Raw genomic sequence first — 21,520 nt, 5'->3', positions numbered from 1 at the left:
CAGCACCCACTTGACACCAAAACCACCCTGAGGTCCCCCCAGCACCCTGAGAACGCCCAAAGACCCTCCCAGCACCCACCGGCGTCCACAGCGCCCCGAGACACGCCACCACCACCAACCTCTCCCGGACACCCCAATCACCCCCTTTGCGTTCCTGCACCTGATGTCGCAGCACTCCCGATACCCTCCTCCAACCCCAAGCATCTCTAATCCCTGCTTCAAACCCTGCCCCCTGCGGTGGTTTAACCCGGCCGGCAGCTAAACACCACACAGCCGTTCGCTCACCCTCCCCACTCCCTCTCTAGGACAGGGGAGAGAAGCGGAAAGTGAAGCCTGTGAGTTGAAATAAAGACAGTTTATTAAGACAGGAAAATAATAATGATAATTGTAATACACAATAAATGTTTGTTCATTGTCTTTTGTATTATAAAACAAGGAGTTCCGTTTGAGGAGCAGGAGTTGCAAAAGCTCCCTGCTGAAGTAAGATGTATAATACTTGGCTAGACACTATGAAAATTCTTTTGCTTAATGTAACAAAAAAGAGAACCCCCTCCCCTTCTCTCCTTCTGCATCTCAGTTGCCTCTTTTGTTCAAAGACACTGCTGCAAAGTTCATGTAACCATCTCTTGATAAGTTGCTAAACTAGTGTATCAACATCCTGCCTTCCTGTCTCACGCTGGGCCAACATGACCAAATAAAAAAAAAAAGAAGTTGAACCACAACGCGGAGGAAGACTACGGCCTTCATCTTCACGACCACCAGAGGGACAGAGATGACCGCCTAGCAACAGTGCGCGCAGTCGCAGAATATACCAGGATGTGCTGCGTAATCCCGGAATTACCAAGATATAAAAAGGGACCCTGGCGGGGGTGAGGTGCGCGCCGTTGGCGGAGCCGAGACTCCCCGGCTGCCCAGCGCTGTTTTGCTTGCTGTTGCTTACTCAATAAATTCCTTTCTATTATTAATGCAATGCTCTCTGAAAATTAAGTAAGGGGGCAACTTATAACAATAACAATAACAATAATGATGATAATAGTACTACTACTAATAATGTGTACGAAACAAGTGATGCACAATGCAATTGCTCACCACCCGCTGACCAATGCCCAGCCTAACCCCGAGCAGTCTGGCCGCCCTCCCCCGGCTAGCCACCCCTATATATTGTTTAGCATGACGTCAGATGGTATGGAATACCCCTTTGGCTAGTTTGGGTCAGTTGTCCTGGGTCTGTCCCCTCCTAGCTCCTGCTGCACCCCCAGCCTGCACGTTGGCAGGACAGAGCAACAAGCTGAGACGTCCTTGGCTTGGTGTAAGCAGTACTCTGCAACAATTAAAACATCGGGGTGTTATCAGCACTCTTCCCATCCTAAGCCAAAACACAGCATTCTACCAGCTACTAGGAAGAAAATTATCTCTGTCCTAACTGAAACCAGGACATCTATCCACCCCTTATTCCATACCATTTATGTCATGCTCAGGTTACACTCTTTCCCATACATTCTAATTAATCACCATTTTCATCTAGGGTATATAGTAATCATGGTAGTGATGACATACAGTATTATATAGTAATTAACATGGTACAATTCAATTCATGGGCTATTCTCACCCAGTATTAAATCCCCTTGAGGTACACACGGGACCTCTCCGTTCTTTTGCATTACCCACCAAGTGCATCCAGGTCCCTGAGCAAAAGCAATTCCACGAATGGGTTTGCCTTTTCCTGAGGCAGGAGTAGCCCAGACTGTTTTACCCAGCATATTTCTTATGTGCACTACAGGAGCTTTATCCCCTTCTACAGTACATAGCAGGTTTGATTGGGCAGGTCCAGCTCTGTTGGCAGACCCCCTAGTATTGACTAACCAGGTGGCCTTTGCCAAATGCGTATCCCAATTTTTGAATGTCCCAGCGCCCATTGCTTTCAATGTAGTCTTTAACAGTTCATTGTACTGTTCAACTTTCCTGGATGCTGGTGCATAAAAGGGTGATACACCCACTCAATACCATGTTCTTTGGCCCAAGTGTCTATAAGATTGTTTCGGAAATGAGTCCCATTGTCTGACTCTATTCTTTCTGGGGTGCCATGTCGCCATAGGACTTGCTTTTCAAGGCCCAGGATAGTGTTCCAGGCAGTGGCATGAGACACAGGATATGTTTCCAGCCATCCGGTGGTTGCTTTCACCATTGTAAGTACGTGGCGCTTGCCATTGCGAGTTTGAGGGAGTGTGATGTAATCAATCTGCCAGGCCTCTCCATATTTATATTTCAGCCATTGTCCTCCATACCAAAGAGGCTTTGACCGTTTGGCTTGCTTGATTGCAGCATGTTTCACAGTCATGAATAACCTGTGCTATAGCATCCATGGTCAGGTCCACCCCTCAATCACGAGCCCATCTGTATGTTGCATCTCTACCTTGATGGCCTGAAGTGTCATGGGCCCATCGGGCTATAAATAATTCACCTTCATGCTGCCAATCCAGGTCCACCTGAGCCACTTCAATCTTAGCAGCCTGATCCACCTGATGGTTGTTTTGATGTTCTTCAGTAGCCCGATTCTTGGGCACATGAGCATCTACGTGGCGTACCTTTACAACCAGGTTCTCTACCTGAGCAGCAATATCTTGCCACAATGCAGCAGCCCAGATGGGTTTGCCCCTGCGTTGCCAGTTGTTTTGCTTACATTGCTGTAACCATCCCCACAGGGCATTTTCTACCACCCATGAATCAGTGTAGAGGTAGAGAACTGGCCACTTTTCTTTTTCAGCAATATCTAAAGCCATCTGAATGGCTTTCACTTCTGCAAACTGTCTTGGTTCACCTTCTCCCTCAGCAGCTTCTGCAACTCGTTGTGTAGGACTCCATACAGCAGCCTTCCATCTCTGATGCTTCCCCACAATACAACAGGACCCATCAGTGAACAGGGCATATTTCTTCTCATTCTCTGGTAACTGGTTGTATAGTGGGGCTTCTTCAGCACAACTCACCTCCTCCTCTGATGATATCCCAAAGTATTTGCCTTCTGGCCAGTCCATAATCACTTCCAATATTCCTGGGCGACTGGGGTTTCCTATTTGAGCCCACTGAGTAATCACTGCAACCCATTTGCTCCATGTAGCATCAGTTGCATGATGTGTAGAGGGGACCCTTCCTTTGAACATCCAGGCAGTCGGGGTGCTAGGAGGAGCTGCGCTTCAGTACCGACCACCTCCGAAGCAGATCGAACTCCTTCATATGCTGCCAATATCTCCTTTTCAGTTGGAGTGTAGTGGGCCTCAGATCCTCTGTATCCCCGACTCCAAAACCCCAGGGGTCGACCTCGAGTTTCCACAGGTTCTTTCTGCCAGAGGCTCCCGGTGGGACCATTCTCCCCAGCTGCGGTGTAGAGCACATTCTTTACACCTGGTCCTGTTCAGACTGGCCCAAGGGCTACTGCATGAACTATTTCATGCTTGATTTGTTCAAAGGCTTGTCATTGCTCAGGGCCCCATTCAAACTCATTCTTCTTACAGGTTACTTGGTAGAGTGGGTTTACTATCAGACTGTAATTTGGAATGTGCATTCTCCAAAACCCCACAACACCTAGGAAAGTTTGTGTTTCTTTTTTGCTAGTTGGTGGAGACATAGCTGTTATTTTGTTGATCACATCCATTGTGATTTGACAGCATCCATCTTGCCATTTTATTCCTAAAAACTGGATCTCTCATGCAGGTCCTTTGACTTTATTTTGTTTTATAGCAAACCCGGCTTTCAGAAGGATTTGGACTATTTTCTTCCCTTTCTCGAAAACTTCCTCTGCTGTGTCACCCCACACAATAATGTCATCGATGTACTGCAAGTGTTCAGGAGCTTCCCCCTGCTCTAGCGCAGACTGGATCAGTCCATGGCAAATGGTAGGGCTGTATTTCCACCCCTGGGGCAGCCGATTCCAAGTATATTGGACTCCCCTCCAAGTAAAAGCAAACCATGGCCTGCACTCTGCTGCTAGAGAGATGGAGAAAAATGCATTAGTGGTATCAATTGTGGCGTACCACTTGGCTGCCTTCAATTCCAGCTCGTACTGGAGTTCCAGCATGTCCAGCACTGCAGCATTCAGTGGTGGCGTGACTTCGTCCAGGCCATGATAGTCCACTGGTAGTCTCCACTCACCATTAGACTTTCGCACTGGCCATATGGGACTATTGGAAGGTGAATGAGTCTTGCTCCTTGGCTCCTTGGCTCTCCAATTGACAAATTAGCTTATGGATGGGAATCAGGGAGTCTCGGTTAGGGCGATATTGCCGCCAGTGCACAGTTGTGGTAGCGATTGTCACTTGCTGTTCTTTGACCCTCAGCAACCCCACAACAGAGACGTCCTCTGAGAGACCAGGCAAGGTAGACAACTGTTTAATGCCCTCTGTCTCAAAGGCAGATATACCAAAAGCCCACCGGAACCCTTTTGGGTCCTTGAAATATCCTCTTCTAAGATAGCCTATGCCAAGGATCCATGGAGCATCTGGGCCAGTCACAATGCGGTGCTTTTCCCACTCATTCCCAGTCAGACTCACTTCAGCCTCCAATACAGTTAACTGCTGAGATCCTTCCGTCACTCCATAAATACAGATGGGCTCTGGCCCTTTATAGCTTGATGGCATTATAGTACATTGTGCACCAGTGTCTACTAAAGCCTTATATTTCTGTGCGTCTGACGTGCCAGGCCATCGAATCCACACTGTCCAATAAACTCGTTTGTCCCTTTCCTCCCCCTGGCTAGAGGCAGGGCCCCCCTAATACTGGTCAGAATCTTCTTCATTTCTGTGTTTGAAGGACTGTCTGCTGGAAGTTGGAGCAGCAAACTTTTCAGAGAATCCCTTTTTCCCAATTGTTTTCTTTTGCAACTCACGTACCCGTGCCTCTAGGGTCGTGGTAGATTTTCCATCCCATTTTCTCATGTCCTCTCCACAGTCTCATAAGTAAAACCACAGTGTGGCATGGGGTGAGTACCGACCATATCGTCTTCCTTGTGTGAATGAACGCTTACCCCTGATAGCTGAAACACTGGTTTGTACAGGTGGGGAGGAAAATAATCTCTCTTCAAGTTGTTGAACCTTTTCAGAAAGTTTCTCCCAAGTGTTCTCTTTTAGTTGGTGGACACTGGTTTGCTCAGGTGTGGAGGAAGATAGATAGATTCTCTTTAAGTTGGTGGAACTCTTCAGCAAGTTTCTCCACAGCTGAGACGCAGGCCTGTGAGAGACTTTGCTGCAACCTGCTTTTAGGTAGTTGTAGAGAGCGATGAGGTCTTCCTTCAGCCTCCAGACTAAACAACCCCAGCTGCCTTGGATACTCCTCATAACTCATCTTCTAATTCCTTCCCAGATGTTGGTCTTCTCTGAATTTGTTCCAGCAACTCAATAACTTTCTCGTAGTGAGTGCCCTAAACTGAACACAGTACATGAAGTGCGGTCTCACAAGTGCTGTGTACACGGGGGCAAGGACAAGGGGAGTCCTAGGGGATGACCACACTATTTCTGATGCAGGCCAGGAAGCCTTTGGCTTTATTGGCCACCTGAGCACACTGTTCTCTCTTGTTCAGTTAGCTGCTGACCAGTACCCCCAGCTCCTTTTCTGCTGGGCAGCCTTCCAGGCGCTCTTACCCAAGTTTGTGTTGCTGCATGAAATTGTTGTGACCTAAGTGCAGAACTAGTGTTTAGCCCCAGCCCATCAATGCAGCTGGATAGGTCCCTCTGCAGAGCCTTCCTACCTTCAGGCAGATCAACACTCCTGCCCAACCTGGTGTTGTCTGCAAATGGACAGAGGGTGCACTTGATCCCCTCATCAAAAGCATTGATAAAAATGCTAAACAAAACTGGTCCCGGTCCAGAGACCTGGGGAACACCACTGGTGATGGGTCACCAAGCAGATGGAACTCCATTCACAGCAACCCTTTGGGCCTGGCCATCCAGCCAGGTTTCTACACAGCAAGCAGTACATCTGTCCAAGCCATGAGCAGACAGTTTCTTCAGGAGAATGATGTGGGAAACAGTATCAAATGTTGCTGGGATAACAAAATCAATATTTCATGCCTTTCTAGCATTTCTCTCAATGAGAAATTCATTTCAGAGTTTGAAGAGGAGGATTTGAGAGCAGTAACATTTGCTTTATGCAACACCTTTGGGCACAAAGTCAATCCTCTTTTATAGACCTATTTCCAGTGAAATGGAACAGACATTTCTCTCTATTTGCTGCTCTATGAAGCCTTTTCTTTTGCAGATCACTGTTTTGGGCCCTGTTGAAGCCCTCTGTTCTTTCCCTGGAGCAGCAAAGTTGCATGGTTTGAAGGTATTGCTGCATTTGCTGCCATCTAACGGGAGAATATAGCCTCAGCGGCCTCAACGCCTTACATTTATGTGGCAGATACAAATGTTTCTGTAGTAGCAGGATTGTGCAGGAAAAGCAGAAACAGCTGCATGCAATGCGAGTAAAGGGAAAAGGTAATCTGTTGTCGAACTTCAGCACATGGGCAGTTTTGTACAGTGGCCGTGCAGTCAGGAACCATTACAGAGCCGGTGAAAGGAGCCCACTTCGGTTGATCAGGCTGAAATGGTGCTTCTCTCATCACAGATCAGACTTGCAAAGTGTGTTTTATGTTGTTATGGAGTAGTATCATATATTACATTAAGCAAATAAAGTTCTTTAAAAATTAGGGCCAGTGGAGGATGGCCACTGGCAAAAGGATGGACTTGGGAAGGACTCTTAGGGGATGGGGGCTTTGGTGATACAGAGGTGTTGGGGCACTGCAAAGGGGATGGCACGTCTAAGAGAGCTATCAGCACTGATGCTGCTTCTTCAGCTACAGTCACTACAAAGTGACAGTACCTTCCACCCTCCCTGGTGGAGCTCATGACCCTGATTTTTCCGAGCATGGTCATTCTTTGGTCTCCATTCATCTCCCTCTGCAAATCATTATCAATTCTGAATACTTTTTGTGGATCATACAGAGTTGACTTTTCTTGAGAATAAGGGAATAAAACCCCAGCCTGGCTTTGGATGTCACCTGGTTTTGGGGACAGCAGGGAAACCTCTCTGTGTTTCTTAGACAGGACTGTGAGCAGCACATGTGCCCTGTTTAAATGGATAATTCTGTGAGCCGGGCAACGGCAGTCTGTCCTTGCCTAGCAGTGTAAGTTTTCCATTGCCTAATAAAGACTAAACTTATATAGCAACTTTTCAACAATGGTGACATGAATTAGTCTCAGTCACTTCTGCCTTTATTAATACAGAAGTGGCAATTTCTCAGAGTTTTGATATCACTATCAGATACCGTTAAAAAAAGCCACTGTTAGAATCAGGGAAAGAGAAACTAGGTACATACATGAGGAGTTCTGTAACCTTGTTTCATTGGAAAGCCGAGCTATAACAGATTCAGAAACTCAGTTGTGGCTTTTTATTTTTTTATTTTTGGAATATATAAAAACACAAAAATGTAACACTCATATTCTTATCTATTTAGTCTGTATGCCTTTCTCCGCAAAAATATGGTTATCTGCATCAAGCTGTTAAAAAAAAAAAAAAGAAATTGTGATATGTACCTTTTTAGATGTCACACTGAGATTCAGTACTTCATCAGAAGTATCACTTTTAAAGGGCAGGGTGCAGAAGCTCACTTTTCCCTGCCCGTACTGAGGGTTTGCTGTGACAGTGCAAGACTCTGCTCTGGGTGCACTAAAGTGAAACAAGGACCCATGAGCATTTCTCTGTCTATATACCTCACCACCCCACCACTTCAGTGTCCTTTCTGTTATCCTGGACTTGCTTTTGGAGCTTTTCAAGGTGTTTTGATCAAAGTTTTTAATCTTTTTCAGACAGGACCCATTGCTGATCACTGCCATTGGAAACTGAAAAAGGGAAAAACAGCTTTGCCTTGCCAAGTTGGAGAGACTTACACTGCACTTAGGATATACAGCATGTTTCATTGGTCCAAACTGAATCTGACCAGCTTGTAAAGACAGAGCCAAAGTCCCCACTGCACAGCAGCACAAATGGCTTTAAACATTCTGCTGACTCCCTGTACTCATTTCTTTTATCCTGAGACTGGGTTTTGCTGCCTGCTGCTTCCAGGATGGTTCTAGTATCTTGGATCCAGATGGGTTCCTTTCTGCCTCCTTCATTAGCCCAGTTTTGGTCCTCAAGTGAAGGCAGTGCAGTTTCCCAATAAGTCTCTTGGAGGGTTTGTTCTCTCTGGCAACTGGCAATAGCAGAGATGAGCAGGGAGCAGAACAGACAACAGCCTTCTCCTCTGTAGCATTTTTTGCTCTCAGCATCAAGGGAGCTCAGGCAAGACAGGCACACAAGGAGCAGAGCTGGTGGTCAAGAATCCTTTTTTTTTGCTTTTCTGCCACAGCAGTTTCAGACTACAGCAGGGACTCTGTTCATCACTAGCAGCAGCCCTTTTTCTTCTGAGGCAGCTTTGCTACCTCTTCTGTCTTATTTCTCAATTGATCTTCACGAACTTTGAGTGACCTGGGCAATAAGAAAGTTAGTCAGTCAGGTGCTTTCCCCCATATTTTGCATTGCTATTATATTTTTTTAGGACAAGCATTGGTAAGGGGACTCAGTGCAGTGCAGAGTTGAGAGCCTTCCAGCTCAGCACGCTGTGAGAACTGCAGACTCTGCTGAAAATGCCAACCTAAATCCAATCACAGACAGAACTGATTTCAAGCAACTCAGGAAGAAATTAGCAGCATCCTGAGAAGGGTTTCCTTCATCCCCTTGCAATGCTGTACATCCAGGTGACATCCCACAGAACCTCCCCAGCTCATCCTGGCCATGCATGTGCTGCTCTGGGAGCTCTCCATGGCACTTGGGGACACGGAGGCTGTGGTGACAGTGAGATGCCAGCATTTCCTAGTGAAAAAGGCAGGAGGAAGTCCATGAAATTCAGGACAGCTGACAAAATACAGGCACAGGCCTCACCTGATTAGGCTGACCATGGACTCAGCAACGTTGTGGCCAGAGGCAGCGCTGCATTCATAAAATATGAGCTGATACTCCTGGAAGACAGAGTCCACAGAGAAATGTGATTTCCTTGCATTGGAATAGCTTCATATGGGAGCAAATAGCCAAGAAACATCATGGTCAAGTGGAAACAGAAGGACTCAAAGGAACAGGTAACTCAATAACTGATTTACTGCAATGTGAGGGTGAAATCCAACTCTTCTGGTAGCTGCAACACCAACATTTAGTGTCAAGAAGAAGGTTACTACTGCAGAGAACAATGCAATCCAGCCTGGTTAGTGGAGCAAATGCAGAGAGAGCAATGAGGTGTTACTGGGTTTTTGTACCTGCCAGTGACAGGTTTGTGAGAAACAAAGCATCTAATCCCTTGTCCTGCTGCTTCCATTGGCAGAATCAGTCAGGGGATACTGGCCCAAACCTCAGAAACTTTGAAATTAAATAGGTAAAGGTGGATTTCTTCTTATCTACTTTTTATTAGCCACCTACATTTTAAGAGATTGATCATATTTTTAGTGTTCAATATCTTTAAAACATGAGAGAGTTCTGTGTTTTTATTATTTGGACTATGCTGGGAAGATGCATGGCATTTCCCAGCAATGATAAGATGGGTTCAGAGATCGTTTTGCTGTCCCCTGATGCACTAAAGTTGCATTTTGTAATGCAGGTTCCAGGCAGGCAGGAGCTGGTGGCTTCCATCCTTGGGTGTCCCTACTGAATCTGTGTGGGCAGCATGCTGCAGCAGGGCCATGCACCTACCTCAGCCAAGCGTTCTGCCTCTTGAGTAGGGACCTGTCTCTCTGCAGCACAGTCCGTTTTGTTCCCAAGAAGCAGAATAGTGACTCCATCATCTGCTCCCTCCTGGACAATAAAACAGGAAAGAATCAGGAGCACACCTACATCCTCCTTGAATCACAGCCAGACACACTGCCCAAAGACATCCTGGAACATCATGAAGTATGTGCATGGATTTGGTCTGGTAACAAAACTTTAAATTCTTAAACTCACTTAACAGCATTTAAGAAAATGTTTGTTGTTAAGTCATCTGTCCTGGTCTATTAATAGGGTAGGGAACCAGGCAAGTTCACTACAGGGTTAACTTGCTTTGTGTTTGAGTTCAAGAACCCTGCAGAAGATGCTCTGACTGTGATTTATGGGCACTGAGCATAGTGACAGACTATTTTGTTCCTTTTTTTTTTTTATTATTATTATAATTATTTTTTAAACATTTTATACTTAATTGAAAAATCTCTGGCAGGAAGTTTTTAAGAAGGCATGAGTTACCTCCTATTTCTCAGTACTCAAAAGAGGACTATGCTTTACTTAAGTGTTACCAAAATCACTTTCAACATTATCCATTTTTCTGCAGCAGTTTTTAATTTTAAAAAGTTTAGCAATCAAAACAAAAGTTATTAACAACCTTCACTGCAAAAATATGAAAAACGTGAGCACCTGAATTGTTTAAATCCTTCCATAAAAATCAGTTTATGACCAAAGCAAGGCAGAATGCCCTTTGCAAAGTGCTTAGCAGCTACCAGCTGCCCAGCCACAACCAATGACAGAAGTCAAATGGTGAAATGCTGATGCCAGTCATCATGAAACCCCAGGCCATGAGGGGGAACAAGGTTTTCCTGCCTTGCTCACCTGGATGCAGCTGAGCCAGTAGCGCACATCTGCAAAGGAGTACTGTGACGTGATGTCATACATCAGCACCACCCCGTCTGCTTTCCGGAAGAACTGCTTGGTGATGCTGTGGTACCTGTGGACATTTCAAACCATCACCAGGATGGAGTATGGAGGTTTCACCTAGAACCAATCTAAAATCCCAGAGGGAAAACCGGAAACATGGGTTGATCAAAAAGGAAAAAAAAATTTGCTCCTATCCTGATTGAAGAGGCCATGCAGACAGCCTGAGTGCTTACTTTTATCTTAATTACTTTCTCTATTATTTTTTATCAGATCACACAGAGTCCATCCCTAAACAATCGCCTTTGCTTAGCACAGGCAAAACATTTGATTCCACTAAGCTACCAAAAAAATGAAAAGCTTTTTTTGCTCTTCCCAGTCATACAGCACAGCACCTCACCTTTCCTGCCCAGCTGAGTCCCATAGGCGGAGAGCAAAGTGCTTGTTGTCCATGATGAGGCTTTTGACCTGATAATCCAGTCCTAGGATACACAGAAAGGGGATGTTTTGTTATCATAGAGTTGACCACTGTGATAGATAATGGATGGAGAAGCCATGCTGTGTAGGCATAGTGTGGGGCCACATCTGAAGCAGGATGGTTCCAGAGGAACTCATGATCTCTGATGGCTGAATTTTGGAAAGGTCTCAAATTTCACAATGAGTAAGACCAGCTTGGTTCAGAGAACAGAGACAAAAGGCAGACCAGAGAGAAAAACCACTGGGGCCATCAGTATTGCCCCAGAGAGGGCAAGGAGGACCACCATTACCTGCTTGTGAGCACCCAGGTATGTTGGTGGTCCTACTTGGTCCTTGGTGACAGGTTTGAGTGAGCAGTAATGCACATGTAATGACTTCCAGCAGCTTATGGGGCAGAGGAAAGGGAACTGTGGTGGTCACACAAGTAGGTGTAGAGCCCTCAAGAGCGCAGTCAGAGGAAACCTACCTACTGTGGCAGTGAGGTGTGGGTTGAAGGTGTTGGCATGCAACCGGTACAGAAAGGATGTTTTGCCCACATGGGAATCACCAACAAACAGCACATTGTACAAGTGGTCTGGGTCCAGGGAGACTTCAGAAGAGCCCCTTGGGGAAGCTCCTGCTCCATTCACAGTCATAGCTCCTTGCTCTCCTGGGCTGGGCTCACCTTCCTGGCTCATTTTCTGCCCAATCTCTTTTTTCTTCTCTGGTTGGCTAACATCACGGTCTTCCCTCCACTCTTCTGAGAGATGCCTTTGAGGCTGCACCCTGCTGTTGGCTGCATCCACCAGTGTGCTGTCTCTGAGATTCATCCCCAGCAGATCATTCCCAGTACCTTCCTGCTCTTGGACCCTTGTGCAAAAGGCTGACACTGGTGGCACCTCTTGTTTTGGAGGCTCAGCAGGTCCAGCAGCTACTCGCTTGGTTTCTATCACACATGGTGGCTTCTCCTGTGGCTGCTGGGGAGCAGCATGAAGCCTCATCTTCTCTTCCTCTGATGAGACCTCCTCCAGGAGCTCACTTTGGGCTGCCTGTCCCGAACCACCTAGCCATTGCACATCTGGAATAAGAACATCCTCCTGCATCACCATATCCCAATTTAGAGTGCTAATTTGTAGAGGCACCTCAGAAACAGAGGCGGCCAGTGTGGCTGCATTAGTATCATGGCCCTGCTTTAATTCTAAATGCTGAACTTCAACTAAGATCCTTGTCTCTGCCTCTACTCTAGCTCCCTGCACAACTCCCAGACCTTGAGCTCCAGCCAGAGGCCTCCCCTTTGCATCAGCACTCTTTTCCTGGAAAATTTCCAGAGCTTGGTTTTCTTCCAGGACCTGCTCATCTGGATCATTAAGTGCTACCAGTTTTACATCTGGATAAGGATATTTAGTGGCAGAAGCATACTCAGGATGCAAAGCAGCCACAGCTGGAAGGGGCACAGGTGCATCAGCATCCCCATCCCACACATCTGTGTTGCACAGCCCCACTTCCAAAGCCACAGCTTGGCTCTGTGCCACTTCCCCAGTCCCTTCTTCAACCAGGGGCTGCAGGTCAGCCCATGTGCTCCCTCCAGGGGTTGATAAGAGTTCCTCCACCTGCACAAGTGACTCTGCCTCCTTCAATTTCAATTCCTGAGCATTATCTTGGACCAGTCCATCAGGGACTGGGCTCCCCGCAGGGGTTTCTGCTGGGGAAAGGCCCTCACCAAGCACTGCAGCAGCACTCGTTCTCTCCTCCAGCCCTGGCTGTGCTCTAGCAGCCCCCTCCAGGGGCTGTACATCTGGCCCTATGCTCCCTGCCTGCTCTGTACCTGGGGCACCAGCAACACTTTGGTGCTGTAGCTCTGCTGCTGGGCTCCCTCCTGGGCTTGCCTCAAGCTCCCCCAGCTCTGCAAGCAACTGCACACTGGCAGTACTGCTCAGGGCCTCCAGCACCTCCATGCTTCCAGCCTTCTTCTGTTGTGGCACCTCTGAAGCAGCCCCCTCTGCCAGCCCAGCTTCTGCTCCCTGCGGATCAAGCAGAGGCTGATTTGGCAGCCCAGGCTCGCTTGGTCCTTGTCCCCCATCCCCAGCCTCCTCCCTGAGACGAATGGTCATATGGTGCCCCACATCCCTTGGGGCTTCTGGGATAAGACCCCCACAGAGCAGAGTCTCTGCTGGAGAGTGTTCTGCCTCCTCCATTCCCAGTGTCTGAGCATTAATCAGGACCAGCCTAGGCAGACCTAGGTACTCCATAGGGGTTTCTGCTGGGGAAAGGCCCTCACCAAGCACTGCAGCAGCACTCGTTCTCTCTTCCAGCCCTGGCTGTGCTCTACCAGCCCCCTCCAGGGGCTGTACATCTGGCCCCTTGCTCCCTGCGTGCTCTATACCTGGGGCACCAGCAACACTTCGGTGCTGTAGCTCTGCTGCTGGGCTCCCTCCTGGGCTTGCCTCAAGCTCCCCCAGCTCTGCAAGCAGCTGCACACTGGCAGCACTGCTCAGGGCCTCCAGCTGTTGCACACCTGCCACCACTGCCCCTTCCTGTGTTTCAGCTTGTGGCACTGCCTCTAGCTGTAGCACATGTGCATGTGCGGTCCCTTCCTTCATGTCCCCAAAATCTTCCCCACTGGGCTGTAGCCAGGCATCACCTTGCCCTCCCTGCATTGCCTCTCCTGCACCCTTCTCCTCCTCTGCAGCCTCAGCTGGGAGCTCACAGGCTGCTCCATGACTCCTGCGATGCTTTGCTCCATGCACCTGAGCTGGTTCTGCATCTACCTGCACTGTTCCTTTGTCCTGTCCCCATGACTGCACCTCTGCACCGTCACCTTCCCCATCTACATTTTTGGGGTTGGGAACCGTTGTCACCCCTGGGAGGACACTGTCTTCCTGCTTTGCTGCCATTTGCACCTCACCCCTGCATGTCAGCTCCGGCTCCAGGCACCCTCCCAGCTCCCCAAGCACATCTCTGGCCAAGTCCCAACCTGGTACAAGCTCCAGTTCCCAGCCCTCGGGTGTTGCCTCCAAATTTTCTCCCTGGCTTAACGCTGCTTCTCCAGCATCTCCTGGCAGCTGTGCCTTTTCCTGTTCTGTCTTTTTGCGCACCCATTCTGCTTCCTCCACCTCCACCCATTCCTGATCAGCTGTCTCTTTTCTCTCTCTGGGTGCACATTGTGGACGCTCAGCCTCCTTTAGTATCTGCCCCCTCTCATCAGCACCCTTTCCCTTCCCAAATAATGTCCCTTTCACCTTCTCCAGGCCTTGCCCTGCTCCCTCCATGCTGTTTCCCTGCTCTGCCCCCAGCTCCTCAGTGGACGCACTGGCCTGTGTCATGTCCCAAGCAGGAAGCTCAGCTGCAGTTCGTCCCTCTCTCAGGTCTTCTTTGAACAGCTTGTGACCGACATGGGTATCCCTTGGGGCCCCAATGGCTGAGCTATGCAGTGTTGCTGCCTCTGGTCCTTTTTGGGGCTCAGCATCATGTTGCAGGCAACAGGCAGCTTCTGCCAGTGCAGCTGGTGCCTGTAGCTTCAGCTGCATGCTCAGAGCTGCTATTGCATCATTCATCTCTCTTAGCAAAGAACCTTGGTCAGAAAAACATTCCTCTTTCAGAAATTCAGGGAAAGGGTCCTCTTCTACAGAGAGTGCTCTTGGCAGTCCTGAAATGCTTGTTTCTGCTGGCAGCTTTTCCCAAACCCTGCAAGAGCAGAACATGGTGTGAGAACAGTTTGGCAGCAGCTCTGTTCCATCCACCTCCACCTTGGAGGATGCTTCCTCTGCCTCTTTGCCTATCCCTCTCCAAACCCCTCTGTATTACAGACAGTGCCATGCTCAAAATCTCCAATCTGGGCTGGAGCTGCCAAGTTCAGAGAGCAGCAAAGAAACAGAGCCAGGATCACATCATAGCTGAGAAAGTGAACGTGCTTCTTCCCAAGCTCCGCATTCATGTTATCAGAGATTAAAAGAAAAATCTCAGTCAGATACAGTGAGTGCCTGCTCCAACAGGAGCAATGCAGAGCAAGGAACTATGTGATCTCTGAGATGAGAGATGGATGGGTAAGAAAGGAGCACTTCAAGGAAGAAACGTGCTGTTTAGCCTGGGGAGGGTGGAGGACCTGGGCCCAGGATCCCTTACACTTGGTGGGTGTTTTTGCGTTGTGGCTTGCCAACTTGTGACCCCAGCCTGATCTGCACCTCTGAGCAACACTTCTCACTCTGCTGTGGACTCATCTGTGGTGAACGGAGAGAAAAAGAAGGGAAAAATAATGCTTGACAAGGGAGTGTATCAATGTCGTATGATGTTTAGCTTTCCAGCTTCAGTTTACAGACATTCCCACACAAAATTTGGAAGTATCAACCCTAATATGCTGCTGCCCCATCCCTCTTCAACCATGTGGGACATGGTGCCAACCCCCTGTGTGAAAGCCAGGCTCTGGAGCAGGGACACCCCATCCTGTTCCTACCATGCATGGCTGCAGTACCTGCAGGGATGGTGGCATCTCACCAGGCAGCTCTGCCACTGCTCTGTCCCTATAAGCAAAGAGCACAGGGGTCACAATGGGAAATGCATCCTCTGCACTGCCTCCATCCCTGCCCCCAGGTCATCACTAGCTCCAGAAGTAGTGATGGGCTTTGGTCTAGCCAGGAGGGGGACAACAAAACCCACCACTGGCCCTAGCACCAGTGCTGGTTGGGGTCCTCCTGGGTGAAGGTTGCCCCCATCTCCTGGGACTACCTTCAAAGGACATTCAGTGCATAATGCTGATAGTCCTGTTTTTTTTGTTGTTGTTGTTTGTTTGTTTGTTGTATTCCCCCCTCCCCCCTCCAATACTTTGCACACCAAGCCACTATTCATCCATACCATCCAGACCACTGCCTCCCCAACTGAAGCAAAATGATGGCTGAGCATCATCACAACTCACATCCCATCTGCTTCAAACCCCAGGAGGAAACCGGGTATGAGCAGAAGGAGATGCTGGTCCCTCAGCTACTCACTGCAGCTCCTCCATGTGCTCTCGAGCTACCGCGGCCCTTGTGGTCCACAGGTACCCATGGGTCTGCTGCAGCTGCAGGTTGATGTGCTGCAGCTGCTCCTCCAGCACCCGGTTGCTCTCTTCCAGCTGCTGCTTTTCAGTGCTGGCAGTTTGCTGCATGCTGCGGAGGCTGTGGCACCGTGTCTCCAGCTGCAGGATGACAACTATGACACTCACACCCAGCTGGGACCCCTTGGCCCAACATGAAAAACAATGGATCACCATCTCTAAATGGTGGATCACCATATCCTCTAGACCTGGGGCTGGATTTCCCCCAGGGTGTCAGGTGGAAAACTCAATTTGGATGCTCCCAGGGAAGGAGGAGAGGAAGGGGATGAGGGTGGCAGAGGTGAGGTGATGGAGGTCCTGTGTGGTAACTTGCATCAAGGGCTGGTAGGGACTGTCCAGGATCAGGTGTACAACACCATGCCAAAGGTAAAGGCACAGCTCAAAGTTCTGCATTGCAATGGGGACCAGGATTTGGGATCATCTCACCTCTACCTGTGCTGTGACCAAGCGCTGCACCTCCCTTTCACTGGCATCCAGGACTCGCTGCAGCTCCATGCCATGCAAGTGGCTTCGGGCCATGCTCTGGAGTGGCAACAGGAACATTGGCACCCACCCATCCATCTAGGTTTGGGGGCACTAGGTCCACCCAGAGTGGATGGCTGGAGGGGATGAGCAGCTAATAAACCCACCTCCTGCTCCAGCCGCTCCTGCTCCTGCTGGATCTGTTGCTCCATGGCTGCACAGAGCCGCTGCACCTCCAGGTTGTGGTCAGCCACACATCTGGTAGGGACAGCAGGGTTGAGGGGTCGGGGGGGATTCAGACCTCATCAAAAAGGGTGCAGGTCTGGGGACCCCATGTTGCCCATGCAACCTGCAGACTGCAGCCATGGCTGCCTGGAGGCATTCACCCAGCAAGGATGTGTCCAGGAGTCTGACACTTTTGCTGTCCTGTGAGTGACTGTAGAGGGAGCTCAATCCCAAACATCGAAATCAAGGAAAACCTCAGCTCCATTCACTGCTGGATGCCTCCTTGGGCGCATCTCTATGGCTGGGGTGAGCAGGAACCCCATCCTTCCTGTCCCTGTTCCCCTCCTTGTCCCTCTCTGATGTCATGGGGTGACTCACTTGTTCAGGGTCACCTCCAAGACCTCCTTCTTGCTCCTGGCTTCTTGAATGCGATGCCTCATCTTGGCCAGGAAGTCCTCCAGGTTGCCCAGGAGCTGTGGCTCATCCTTCCGGAGCTTGGCCCAGAGTTGCCAGATCTCCCGCCTGCTGAGAGAGAGGCTTTTGGCAGCAAACATCCCCCAATGCCCTGCCAGTTCTGGCGTCTCTTATCATTTAGCCCATGCTGCTGGGGACATGTGGTCCTGACAGTGGCCATGATCCTGTCCCCTGCTCCTGCACCCAGGAAAAAGTGCTTGCAGCCTGTAGGGGGACCAAACTGGGGGAAAATCCTGCCCTGTTCCAACCTCAGGCAGCTCTGCCCCATCCTGCAGGACACCCATAGGTGCTAAGCCAGGCTGCTCACTCTTCAGAGATGTCATCTGTGCCCAGCTGGTCCATGAATGCTGCAAAGCGTTTCTGCTCCTCACTGTCTACCCCCTCCAACAAAGGGCCGGCAAAGACTAAGTTCCTCCAGGATGCTGTTTTCCGCTGGCGATGGTCCCTGCTGGCCTTTTGGGAGCTCAGGAACTGCCCTGTCAAAACACAGCCCGAACCCTCAGTGCCCAACCCAAATCCTGGCATTCACCATCCCAGCACTTCTCCGAGCTGCTCCAGTGCACTTGGACCCAGTGAGCCATGGGCTCAGAGCCCAGCTGCAGGGCTGTTTTTGGGCCACTGTGTGCCACCCAGAACAGGGAGTGTTGCAGATCCCTCTTGGAAAAGGGGCACTGGGACGGGACCAGGATGCTTGGAGACACTGTGTTGGTACTTACAGAGCCCGGCAACGAACTCCTCAGTGTTCAACTGCCCGGTGCCAGCAGCATCCAGCCCATCAAAGAGGAGCTCCAGCTCCTCCGTGCTGCATGGGAAATTCTTCTCCTGCAACTTCTAAGAATAAAAGAAATTAGGAAAAAAAAAAAAAAAACATCCAGTCATCAGGATCCCAGTGGTCCCATTCTTTACCTGCATGTCTGAGCGAGTGATGAACCCTGTCTGGTCCTTATGGTGCCCCTGGATGAAGTCCTGCACCTTCTGCATGACTTTAGATGCCCACAGTGGCTCCTCGCTGGGACCAGAATCCTTGCAGAGCTGCCTGCGACGGCTGGAGCCCATGCGCCGGCCCTTGGCACCTGCCCGGTGTTCAGCCATGGCTCACAGCTGGGTACTGCAGAGGGGGAACCAGTGATTACTGAGTCTCAGAAATTCATTTTAACTGGTGGAAACAGCCCTGAGTGGCTGGCAGGTTTGGCAATAGGAAGAGAGGCACTTATCTCCGGTTGCACAGAGCAAACGTGGCCTCAGCCAACAGCAACAGCCATCCCCACCAGCCAGGCTTTGAGCCCAGCACCCACCAGGCACACAGCTTCTGCCCTGCTCAGGCTGCCCGGGCTACAGGGGACATGCAGGGCAGCATCCAGGGCTGAAGGCCACCTGGGAGGTGCCATAGCCCTCAGCAAAGGACCAGCTGGGGTGATGCTCAGTCTGAGCAAAGCTGAGTGGCTCCACCTGTTTTGTGGGAGCTCATCAGCATCTTTTAAAATTCCCCTCCCCAGCTTTCACAGCTGTGAGTCATCCCTGAGCAGAGTTGCATGCAGCCTTGGGGAGGTTTCCACTTGTGCCCATACATTCTCCCCTGGTTCAAACCTCCCATCCTTGGTGCCTCACAGCATCACCAAATTGTGACCAAAAGCTGGCCAGGGTAGAAGCCTGTCTTTGTGCTCTGCCTGGGGAAACCCCGTGCTGCTCCATCCCTTGGCTTCTTTCCTTTTGCAATGTGAAACAGCAATTTTGCTAAGCCCTAAGGTGCACCGGAAATGCAGGAATAGGCCCCCAAAATGTCCACATCCTCTTCAACTCTTGTGCAGCACCCACAAGCACCATCCCACAGCATCATGAAGACATAAGAGGGTCCTGCAAAGTCACTGGGGTCCCACAGGGAACCCAGCAAGGTGGGGGCAGAATCTGGGTACCTTGTTTTGTGATCCCAGCCTCTAAGACAGCATAAGCAACATTTTTTTGGGGAAACAGCTGAAGGTGGTGGAAAAATCCCTAGCTACCTGCCCCATCACCACAGACAGCTGAGCCTGCTGCACACCATGAAACGGGGACACAGAACAAGGAAAAGATGGAAAAAAAAATGAATTTAAACACTGAAGTCTGAGATATTTCCTGCTGACAGGCTTCCATAGGGTCATCACTGCCAAAATTTGGCAGCTGCACAGCCAGGAGTAACAGAGGGCCGAAATCTAAACTGTAAGTCACTAACACTAGCAAAAATATTTTTTCTTTGCTTTTCTATTATTTAAGGTGATGCATGAGCCACCTCTAGAGCAAAACTTACCTTTTCTGTGTGCTGAAAGGTATCCTGAGCTTCAGGGCACTGTCTGGCCGTGCTGTGAGGTTCCCTGAGGTTAGAGGGATATCAGCCCCACGCCGAGGGCATTGCTGCTGCACACCCGCCTGCCCCACGCCCAAGCTGTCATTTTCTCTTACTCAAGGCAGCTTTCCGTTTTTGGGTTGCACTCAACTACCGGTGCACACATTTCCTGTTTGCTGTGCTGCAAGCAAGTATGCGAAGAGCCTGCCTGAGGGGGTCACTGGACACCCTAAAACTGTCCTGAACCTACAATAGCCCTGCAGCAGCATCTCCACCACCACTTGTAAGCACAGCAGAAGTCCCTGTCCTCTCCTCATTTGCAGCATCTGGCCAAGGATGGAACGTGTCTGGGGCAAGGCAGGGGAAATGCATCAGAGAAACAGCAAACATTAGTTCAAAAGGCCAAATAACTCAATCTACTAATCTATGTAAAAGACTACTGGATTATAACATCCCAGTGATGAAGGAGCAAACCTGCAAAATCCCCTTGTAGGATTTGGCTTTGGCCCCAGGATTTGGAGAAATCACCTCTATGCTGCTTGTACCAGTCTTTTCCAGGGGATGCTGCTGGAATTACTGACACCACGTACAGCCAGTACTGAGAAAGTACTTGCCGGCTCAGCTGCCTTCAACCACTCTGGTTTGCAGCAGGATGGCAGAATAAATGGGTTGCACTCATTTTTGTTTAGCTTTAACTGCAAAATGAGAAGACATCCCAAGAAAAAGGTTAAAGAACAACAAAGGGAAATGTCAATTATTATCTTTAGATTATAACTAGAATTTACATCCAGCTACTGCCCTCACAGAGGACTGCTTCATTACACGGGCAAAGGCTATGACTGCTCTGGTTTTGCTTTCCAAAGGCAAAGCCTGTGCCCATAACCCCAGATTGCATCAACACAGCCTCCCTCCAGACACAGGCTGGGTTGTTTGGAGAGCACCCCAATCTCACGTTGATCTCTAATTCTTGCAGCCCCTGTGGCCATTTGCCACTGCACAGAGAAGGCTGCATTTCAGCTTTGCTTTTCCTTGGGGATGATTTTTTGGGGAGAACCCTAAATATCTCCAAACAGCAGCACTTACGATGGAATGGCTTGCAAGGCAGGGAGGGGGAGGTGGGGCTGACCAACTGCAGAATCCTTCTGCAGAATCCTTCCAGCATCCTTCAGCAGCTCTAGGGCAGCACAAACCTGCAGCAGCCATAGCACTCTTTGGCCCTGAGAAGACCCCAGGAAGGCACTGATCAAAGGGGATTTAACGCCATATTAGGAACATGAGGGGTTAGTGCCTGAGCCACTCCCCAGTCAGGGCTGGGGTCTCCCAGGGCAGCACAAACATCATATCCAGGACTACAGGAGCCAGGTCCTGGCTGTCTCCAGAGCCCCATGAACAGTGCTGGGGGATGTTCAGCTGCAGATTTACTTCTCCCTTCTTCAACCATCACTGCTGTTGACAAAGGTGAAGTGACAGCAGAGGGGAGCAGCTGGCAACAGTCAAAGGGGTTGGAAGGACTGACTTAAAGGGAAAATATTAAAAGGGCTTGAGACAGCAACAGCTAAAAGACTGCACAATGATAACACTCCACAAGAATTTCAAGGGGCGCTTCTGGGCATGTGGAAGCAGAGGCATGACATAGATAGCAGAGGTCCCCACACATGTGGCAGCAGCTTCTGCTGAGGACACTGGGGGAGCACCACAGTGCTAATTCCACACCCAATTCCACAATTGGGCAGGGTTAAGTGGACTGTTTGGGGTGAGGTTTCACCACACCACCACTCTTCAACAACTCCCATCTCATGGCTTCAATGTTTCAAGCCAAG

The 21,520-nt window shown here is 49.5% G+C and overlaps 1 protein-coding gene across 6 annotated transcripts; it reads right to left on the bottom strand.

Annotated features, from left to right (window-relative positions):
* Window positions 1-7,345: 7,345 nt before the first annotated feature.
* Window positions 7,346-21,452, bottom strand: RAB44 (RAB44, member RAS oncogene family). Of its 6 annotated transcripts, none has more exons than XM_082778397.1 (16): window positions 19,665-21,452; window positions 18,287-18,488; window positions 18,097-18,211; window positions 17,688-17,856; window positions 17,285-17,428; window positions 16,849-16,939; window positions 16,646-16,741; window positions 16,113-16,300; window positions 15,599-15,647; window positions 15,253-15,347; window positions 11,618-14,814; window positions 11,075-11,156; window positions 10,633-10,747; window positions 9,748-9,849; window positions 8,950-9,026; window positions 7,346-8,496 (listed from the first exon to the last, which is right to left on the bottom strand). In XM_082778397.1, exons 2-16 carry the CDS (start codon window positions 18,470-18,472, stop codon window positions 8,412-8,414), a joined length of 4,791 nt encoding a protein of 1,596 aa, XP_082634523.1. In that variant the 5' UTR covers window positions 18,473-18,488; window positions 19,665-21,452; the 3' UTR covers window positions 7,346-8,411. The 6 variants fall into 6 exon arrangements, 5 of the variants coding, with proteins under 5 accessions (XP_082634523.1, XP_082634524.1, XP_082634527.1 ...); XM_082778398.1 differs by having other exon boundaries at window positions 18,287-18,481; XM_082778401.1 differs by lacking the exons at window positions 17,688-17,856; window positions 19,665-21,452 and having other exon boundaries at window positions 18,287-18,308.
* Between the last annotated feature and the right edge of the window lie 68 nt (window positions 21,453-21,520).

This window comes from Aythya marila, assembly GCF_965140915.1.
Source record: "Aythya marila genome assembly, chromosome: 24".
In the NCBI taxonomy this organism is placed as follows: Eukaryota; Metazoa; Chordata; class Aves; order Anseriformes; family Anatidae; genus Aythya; species Aythya marila.
The sequence above is the reverse complement of the archived record's forward strand: the minus strand, read 5'-3'. Positions and strand labels throughout refer to the sequence as shown.

What these genes read in the sequence shown, in the direction of transcription:
- RAB44 (XM_082778397.1), bottom strand. Translation starts at nt 18,472, where the DNA reads ATGGCTGAACACCGGGCAGGTGCCAAGGGCCGGCGCATGGGCTCCAGC. An exon ending in AGGAGCGGCTGGAGCAGGAG is followed by an intron (nt 16,742 to 16,848) that starts GTGGGTTTATTA and finishes TTGCCACTCCAG; the next exon opens with AGCATGGCCCGAAGCCACTT. An exon ending in GAGCACATGGAGGAGCTGCA is followed by an intron (nt 15,648 to 16,112) that starts GTGAGTAGCTGA and finishes CTTTGCTTATAG; the next exon opens with GGACAGAGCAGTGGCAGAGC.